A 9072-nucleotide genomic window follows, 5' to 3' on the forward strand; every position below is an offset into this window, starting at 1 on the left:
CCTCTAGATTAATTCTTTTAGGGGTTTAGTTTCCAAAATGGGGTCACTTTTCTGAGGTTTCTAATATTTTGACACCCCAAAGTCTCTGTTTTCATGAGACAGGGCAGTAAATACCACCATAGTAGGCCTCAAATTTTCCTTGGTGCTCTTTATGTTCTGAGCCCTTCCAAATAATGAAACAGCAGTTTATGACCACATATGGGGTATTGTACTCGGGAGAAACTGCTCTATAAATGTTGTGGTGCTTTTTCTCTTTTAGTTCTTGTGGAAGTGAAAAAAAATTAGCTAAACCTACATTGTATTGAAAAAAATGTAGATTTGAATTTTCACGGCCAAAATGCTCACTATACCCTTAGATAAGTTCCTTGTGTTTTAGTTGAAAAAAATAAAATTTTTCATTTTCATGGCCCAATTCTAATACAATCTATAAAACACCTGGGGTCAAAATGCTCACTACACCTAGATGAATCTTTTGAGGTGTGTCGTTTCCAAAATGGGGCTGTTCTCTTTGTTTTAGTACCACAAGACCTCTTCTAACCTGACATGGTGCCTAAAATATAATCTAATAAAAAGAAGGCCCCAAAATCCACTAGGTGCACCTTTGCTTCTAATGCCGGTGTTTCAGTCCATTATCACACTAGAAAAAGGCAGAATCTGGGCAATAAATATTGAGTTGTGTTTCTCTGGTAAAACCTTCTGTGTTATAGAACAAAAAATGGATTAAAAATGAATTTCTACAAAAAAGATGAAATTTATAAATTTCACCTCTACTTAACTCTTGTGAAACGCCTAAAGGTTTAAGAAACTTTATAAATGCTGTTTTGAATACACTGAGGGTTGCAATTTTTAAAATGGGGTGATTTGTGGGGGTTTATATGGGCCCCTCAAAGCTACTTCAGAACTGAACTGGCCCCTGTAAAAATAGCCTTTTGAAATTTTCTTAAAAATGTGAGAAATTTCTGCTAAAGTTCTAAGCCTTGTAATGTCCTAAAAAAATAAAAGTGTGTTCAAATAACGATGTCAATCTAAAGTAGACATATGGGAAATGTTAATTAGTAACTATTTTGTGTGGTATAACTGCCTGTCTTACAAGTAGATACATTCAAATTTATAAACATGCTAATTCTTGCAATTTTTTTTGCGAAATTTTGGTGTTTACAATTAAATAGTGAATGTATCAACCAAATTTTACCACTAACATAAAGTCCAATGTGTCACGAGAAAACAATCTCAGAATCGCTAGGATTGGGGAAAGCATTCCAAAGTTATTACCAGATAAAGTGACACAGGTCATTTGGTCCAAAAGTGGCTGCGACGGGAAGGGGTTAACTTGACTTATTACAAGAAGATACGACGAAACCCTGTGTTGGGCTAACTTGGCGTGCCTTGATTTTATATGGTGTTTTAAAAAGTTCTATTTGTTCGTAGCAATAAACTTGTTTTTTTTTATCACAATTTACTGGCAGTACTACCCTATGTGTCACCTTTCTCGTAGTTGGCTCATATTAACATCAAAAAGAGCCCAGGACGGTCGTAGTACTACTGAGCCCAGCCAGCACGGACATCTGCTGCAACAGTTTTATTGTGCTGTTACCTTTGCTCAAGGTGTTTTAGGCCATGTTCAGACGTGACGGAATTGCTGTTGAATTCCGCTGCGGACAGTCCACAGTGGAATTCTGCAGCAGCCGTTTTTTACATTTGTTTCTATACATTTTTAGGCAAGTTCGTTCAGACGTTGCGGAAAATAACTGTGCGGACCATAGGCTGCGGTGCGGAATTTTCCCTCCGCAGCATGCACTGACTGTTGCGGAGAAAAAGCAGAATTTCACTGCGTATTTCAGCCTTTGCAATGCAAAAACTGAAATCTGTGGTAAGTCCGCTGAGATATCTGCAACGTCTGAATTACCTGTCAAATATGCAAATGTTGCTGCACATTCGTTGCGTAATTGCCCCGAATCTGCACCAACATTTGCAGCGGAAAAACTCCGCCACGTGTGAACGTGGCCTTAGAGGAGGATATCACCTGGATCACTGGACTGAATTAGTGGAATTAAGAGTTTTTGGTACAAACTCTTAACTTAGCCTGCTCCGACCTTTTTTCTGGCATTAAGTGTGCGTGACACAATTGTACACATATATAATGCTCACAACTTGTATTCTGGTTTTATCCTGTATACAGAGCAGCTGTATCTTGCGCTGACACCTGAATCTGTCAGGTCAGCGGGACTGACGGGTTCAGTGACAGCGGGTCCTGACAAGCAGCATCAAGCGATTATCGATCATATCTAAGTTCATAACTTAGATGTGATCAATGACAGGTGAATCCTGCGTCTCAGGACCCGCTGTCACTGAACCCGTTAGTCCCGTTGACCTGACGGGAGCAGGATTCAGTTTTTTTGTTTTTTTTAGGTGTAAAGAGCCTTTAGAGTCAATGCACACGATGTGTATTACGTGCAGCAAAACCGCAGCGTAATACAGTACCAGCATAATCAATGAGATTCTATGTAATCTCATGTCCACGCAGCGGTAATTTTCGGGACCTCAGCACGTCAATTTAACTTGCGATTCCGCTTGCGAATTCTATCCCTGTAGTTCTACAGAAATACGCAGCAAAACCCGCAGCATAAAAACGCTGCGATTTTCACAAAACGTAAAAAACGCACCGAAAAACGCATAAAAAAACGCACGTTTTTTTCGTGCAAATTTCTTGCGGTTTCCTGCAGTTTTGCTGCGTATTTTCCAAAGCAAAATTCGCAACATGTGCTTTTAAGTAATAAGTTATCACGCAGTAGCAAGTTATCAGAGACAAGATAAGGATTGCTACTTCTGTATCTTTATTTTTATTTTTTTGCGAGATGACTGGTAGATTTTTTAATTGAGATTTTGCAATACATATAAATTAGTGTTTCATTTATATTAGCTCATACTATGGGAGAAATGCAGGAAAAAAACTATTCTCCATTATATTCTTTTATTTCATTTTTCGATCTGTGTTGTATAGGAAAAGAAATACGGCTGTTATTTACTGTTTTGTGATGTTTTTTCAATAAAATGTATTCAAAAATATTGTCATTTTTTGGTGGCATTATTTTTTGAAACATGAACTTAATAATTGTAAAAATGTTTTAGTGCCACTAGGAAACCTTTACTTTAGATTTTTTTTAGCTGTAATGTCCTGCTATCTCTCTCTCTCTCTTTCTCTGTATATATATATATATATATATGTATATACTGTATATCTCTATATGCCAGTACGTTATATCTATGAATTCTTATACTGTTGGGTCTTATTCAGATGAACGTCTGTGACGGCCGTTAAAACAACGGCCGTCACACGGTCGCGTGTATTTCAATGGGGTCGTTCACACGGCCGTTGTTTCAACGGACCGTGTGAAGGGTCTGTTAAAAAACAGAACATGTCCTATTTTGTTCCATTTTCACGGATCCCTCCATAGACTCAAGACCGAGTTTCCCCGCGTTCGTCTGAATAAGGATTCGGGCATGAAAAATCCCCTCATTTGTATTGGCGCAGCTTGTGGTCAGTACTAGTGTTTCTGCTTCCCATGAGCAAGGTCCTGAGTGTAATCCCAGCAGAGACGAGGTACAAAGAGAGTCTGAAAAATAAATACATATAGAGAGGAAACCCCTGAGCACCATCACAGAGCCGGGAGGACCCGATCCCAATATCCCGTGTGAGACGTAAGACAGATACATAGCTAGACTTTCCTTCACCCGGGGCAATGGTTTAGTTTGCTGCCCCCACCCTTCTATCTAAATATCCTGACCAAAGCAAAGTGACTTGTTTGCACCTCCTGGCACCCAGCACTCGGGAAGAACATGCCCTGGTAGCCCTCCCCTTAGCTACACCCCTGCGTAAGAATAAAGCAATGTCCTGTGTAAGTGAAATTACGTAGAAGATAAACGCAGACCAGAAAGCAGCGGGTCCTCCCTCCTGCCAAATTACCGGGTGCTACCGCCAGCCCTGATTGGACGTTTTGGAGTGCAAAAGATTTAAATGAAAATAGAGAGATTGGGTAGAACGCTGTGTCAGCAGCATCACAATTACAATATATTCAGCTGTAAACCTGACAACACTAAGGATATAAATGACGTCATCTCTACAATCTTCCTGTTTTCCTAATAAAGAAGTAATGGTGTGGGAGACGCCATGGCGATCAGGGTCCGGGACCCGACATACCCGGCACGCCAAACAGAGAATTACGTGGCCGCCATTCAGATGAATAGCTACGAATGTAATACATGGATGTCCAGTCTGCCAGAGCGAGAGTTGCTGTGTGTTAGCGGCTCTCTGGCCTGGCTCTTAGAGGTGGGTGCTGAGAGGGGTGACCCGCCTCTATGACGTCCATATGCCCTAATAACACATATAAAAAGGGGTTATCTTCATGAGACAACCCCTTTAACCCTTTCTTTCCCCTCATTTTTTTTAAACCCTTTTTAAGTAGTCAAATCCCAATACCCATATCCCTGCTCCACCCCTTGTCATCCCACTTTACTCCGCTATACCTCCCAACATTTTAATCTCCATTTGGGGAACATTTAGGCCGTGCCTCCGATCCACCCAGGAATGCCCACAAAACATACCAATAATACGGGACTGTCGGGCGGTATTCTTACACTACATGGTCGTCTTTCTATGTGCAGCGCAGCAGAATATATTGTTTGGTAGAAAGGAGAAAACAAGTAGTAAAAAAGTAAATCTTTATATATAAATTTTTTATGAAAATAACGTTTTATGTATAAAATAATATATACAAATATAATACATCTTCAGCAGCGTAACTATAATGGATGCAGAGGTTGTGGTCGCACCAGGGCCCTGGAGCTTGAGGGGCCCAAATGTTCTCTGCCCCATATGAGGAGATCAGTGCTATAAATGCCACATGATAGTTTGGGGTCATGTTACTGGTTTTACATTGGGGTCCAGGAACCTCAGGTTACATCTCTGTAAAGCTGCGCTGGAGATCAGACGAAGGGTCCTAACACTGTAATACAGCCTAGGGCCCCATTTTCTCAGGGTCTGGCTCCTTTTCTTCATTGCTGGGTGATGTTTCCTCCAGGTCGTCCCTCAGGATTATCCAGTCCTCCTTTAGGCTCTTCCTGAATTTTATTGTTAGAACCTGAGAAGAGAAAGAAGAACAGGACACGTTATATCCATTCCTATTCCCTGAGATTTCACGACATATAACAGTCTCTGGAGAGGGGAGGACTGAGCGGACAACAGAAGAGAGGGGGTCCGACAGCTGAGAGCGCCACAGTCCCCTCCTCCGCCAAATGTGTAAGAAATAAGGAGGGAGCAGTGTGAATATGTAGAATAGATCTGATCTCATATACTGACCTGGAAATCCCGATACAGCAGGATTTGACTTATACAGGAGCTGAATAACACCAGCCATTCCAGGATTGTTAGGGACGTTTTTGCAGACTGAAAAAAAGGGAAAGAAAATACATTTGACTTTGTCTTTTCTGTTCTTCTTACCCTTCCATGTAGTGATAAATTATTACTGGGACCGGGGTCCCCGGGATTGTATATATTATATTCTATACAGCCGCTTCTTAGTTGTATCTGTGTCTGGAAAAGCAGAGTAACAACCTATATGTCCGCCATGACAGCGCTAATAGTTGTCATCCAGGTTCTACATCCTCATGAATAGCAGTGATACGTCCTCCGCTTCCATATTACTGCAGAACTCAGCAGATCACCCAAAACTTCAAGAAAACTGGCGTCACCCCCCTGTTAAGGGGCGTTTTCATGGCAGTCGTATTGTTGACACCCGGCTTTCCCAGAATAAGATATATATAAGAAATGGCTGTATAGAACTATGAAGAACTTGATCCTGGATGATAAAACACACATACCTGTATACAGTGATCGCTGGTACAGAGGGCATACATAGCCATTTTACATGCCAACTCTGCAAGGAGGATGTATATAGGAAAATAACCGCACACCTGTAAGATGGACTTTATATGTGTCACATGTAAGTGGATAATCTAAGCTGTAAGGAGCGCGGCAGACGATGATGTAATGACATAGAGGAGGGGTCCTGCCACTAAACAGCCACGGAGGCATGAGCCACAAAGCCCCTCATTATACCTCAGTGCTGTTTATAGTCCCTTCTGTGATGCATAAGCTGAAATATAATAACTATTTCTTCCACATAATGGCGGCTCCATTAGAAGTTAGCAGGAGAGGTAGGGGTTAATATTATGGGTCACTTTATGGAGACAGAACTACCCCCAATGCCCACTTGTAATTTGCCCAAAAAAAGAATATTCAATATGTCCCTTTATTTGCTTCAGCTGTGGGTGCTGGTGGTCATGTCCCCAGGAGAAGTCCAGGGTTGGCAGCGCTGGTGACATCATCTCTACTCATCACCCACATTGGTGTTATCTGTAGTGATGATGACGGGGCACAGGAATAAGGAGATCTATCATTACAATAAAGATGCTGCTCGCTATAAATGATAACGTGGTGACTTGGAAAGGATACTGCTCAGGAAGGCCAGAAACATCAGTACAGACAGGGCAGCTTTCGTACAGCGTACACAGCGGACGTTCCTGGATGCCGTGTACAGAGGTCCTGCCAGGCAGATACTGTAGAGTCCGGTACATAACATTGCTGCAAAGCCAATATAATTTCTCACACAGGATTCCTAGAAGGAAACACACAGAATATATTACACGTCCCATCATGGATTACATGTCATCATACAGCGCACATGTCCCCCATATTATTAGATTATCCTGGACACCTTCCATTGTCAGGTTATACACAGTCCCTGCAGTGCTCCTTGGTCAGGGGTCATAGATGAGCAGCTGAGGGCCCGGCACCCTGAGGGGCCCTTACTCCATAGTGTAGGATCCCGGTTAACACTATATACACCAACCTGTAAATATATGGCTATCAAGTTCCCCACACAGGCCGTCCATCCGAGCGCCAGCAGCAGTTTCCGGAAGATGACGCCACAGATTTGTCTCTCAGCCGCTCTGATCTCTATTAGTCTGTACATTACGTACATGATGACGACTTCTGAAATACAGAACATGACATCAGCCCATAGATGTTACATGTACTACACACAATAATGATATGTTATATAAATGTGAAGATAATAACAGGTACAGGGGTCGTATCACCCAATAACTGGGCATATTAGCCATTCAGGAGTCTGGGAAAGTTGGGTAACAACCTCTGTTGGAGCTGTCATAGCGGCCATGTTGGTTGTTACTCATCTTTCCCAGAGACGGATATAGGTCTTATATTGAGCTCTATCCCAGATATAAATATAAGGCACTTACTTAGTAGGTTAGAGACGGTGGTCACTATCATCAGCACTATGGACTCTGGGATCTTCGCTCCAGTGTCGCTGAGAAGAGATAAAATCCATATGTAACATTAGTAGAGCTCCGTGCAGGTGACTAGAGCTCTCAGTAACACAAGTGACTTCACTGCCGGAGTTCTAGCAATTCCTCCATGTTACTAAGTGACCAAGAAATGAATCTTAATTTGGCCACTTCTGGAATAAGTGCTGGATACATTATAGTGAAGCTCTGGTTATTCCATCATGATTCCCTAATATCAGGTTATTATCAGAATTGACCCTTTATGAGCTGGAATCACTTTCTACATCACTGTCCCCAGGCCGATATCCCAGTCAGTGCTGTCAAATCATAAAAAGTGACGACTCAAGTCATGGAGAAGCTGGTACTGGACGGCAGCAGTGGTTATGTAGCCGGGGTCTCACTTTACCTCCCATATGGCACAGCTTCTCTCTGATCTGGCTGCCAACCAACTGCCCAGTCAGACCCCCACCAATCAGAATGTGATGGCATATCCTAGTCATATACTATAACCTAATATGATGGGGATATCCCTTTCATATGAAATACAGTATGTTAATTTTTTTTTCTTCTGAGTTCCTTACATTAAACCCATTCCCATGAATTCCCTGGAGTTATATACAAAAGGGTCTAAAATAAAGTTTTTCTAATCTAGAACCTCATGACCCAGAATTCTTGTTACTATTAACATTTCGTCTTTATTAAGTGTCTCTACATTGTCTATAAAGAGTCTCTTACCTGATGCTCATCAATGGTGTCTCATAATGACCTTCAGCCATAGTCATGGTGTAAGTGGTAATAATACCGATGAAGGTCCACGCTGCCCAGAGACATGGCAGAACAGCCAAGCCTGGGCTCAACATATTGGTGATATATATGTTGTTCAGAAAAGCAGTATATAAATATATGTCGCTTACAAACGCAGTAGCCTTCTCCTCCTTCTATCCGAAATCAGAGAAAGTGATTAGTTTTCCTTTTACCTGTCCTTTGACAGGCATCCAGCTGATGATGTCACAACCCAGCTGATGATGTCACAATGACACAACAACCCAGCTGATGATGTCACAATGGGGCCTTGACATTGACCAGAGCTGGAAAAACTGTTAGATCAGAAATAAAGTTATCTTGTAGAAGTCAATTATAAATATCAGATAAATTGTTATTGATGTATTACGGCGTGTTTTCCCCATTTTCCTAATCCAGAAGCCACTGAAGATTACAGTTAGGCGCTGTTCACACTGAGTATTTTGACACACTGAGTATTTTTTGGCTCTGAAACCGCTCCGCAAAACTCGTCAAAAACCGTCCGAAAATGCCTCCCATTGATTTCAATGGGAGGCGGTGGCGGTTTTCTCCCGCGAGCAGTAAAACCGCCTCGCGGGAGAAAGAAGCGACATGCCCTATCTTCGCGCGTTTAAGCCTCTGACCTGCCATTGACATCAAATGGAGGCAGAGAAAGCGTATTTCGCTGAGTTTTTTGCCCGTAGCACTCAATGGGCGCGGGCAAAAAACGCTGCGAAAATCACGGCAAACGACGTGCAGGAAGGACAAAATCTGCCTCAAAATCACAAACTGAATTTTGAGACAAAATTGTCCTCCTGCAAAAAACTCAGTGTGAACACAGCCTTACAGTTGCAGCATTGCTTCATGGTCACATCATAGGCGTTATATTATAATATAATGTATTCATTTTACCACTTACTATTACTC

The 9072-nt window shown here is 41.9% G+C and overlaps 1 protein-coding gene across 1 annotated transcript; it reads right to left on the reverse strand.

The window, feature by feature from the left end:
* Window positions 1-4702: 4702 nt before the first annotated feature.
* LOC142741605 (uncharacterized) lies at window positions 4703-8297 on the reverse strand. Its single transcript, XM_075850970.1, has 7 exons — window positions 8101-8297; window positions 7321-7388; window positions 6909-7051; window positions 6512-6674; window positions 5878-5933; window positions 5357-5443; window positions 4703-5138 (listed from the first exon to the last, which is right to left on the reverse strand). Exons 1-7 carry the CDS (start codon window positions 8223-8225, stop codon window positions 5016-5018), a joined length of 765 nt encoding a protein of 254 aa, XP_075707085.1. The 5' UTR covers window positions 8226-8297; the 3' UTR covers window positions 4703-5015.
* Between the last annotated feature and the right edge of the window lie 775 nt (window positions 8298-9072).

The sequence above is a fragment of the Rhinoderma darwinii genome, chromosome 2 (assembly GCF_050947455.1).
Source record: "Rhinoderma darwinii isolate aRhiDar2 chromosome 2, aRhiDar2.hap1, whole genome shotgun sequence".
NCBI classification, from domain to species: Eukaryota; Metazoa; Chordata; class Amphibia; order Anura; family Rhinodermatidae; genus Rhinoderma; species Rhinoderma darwinii.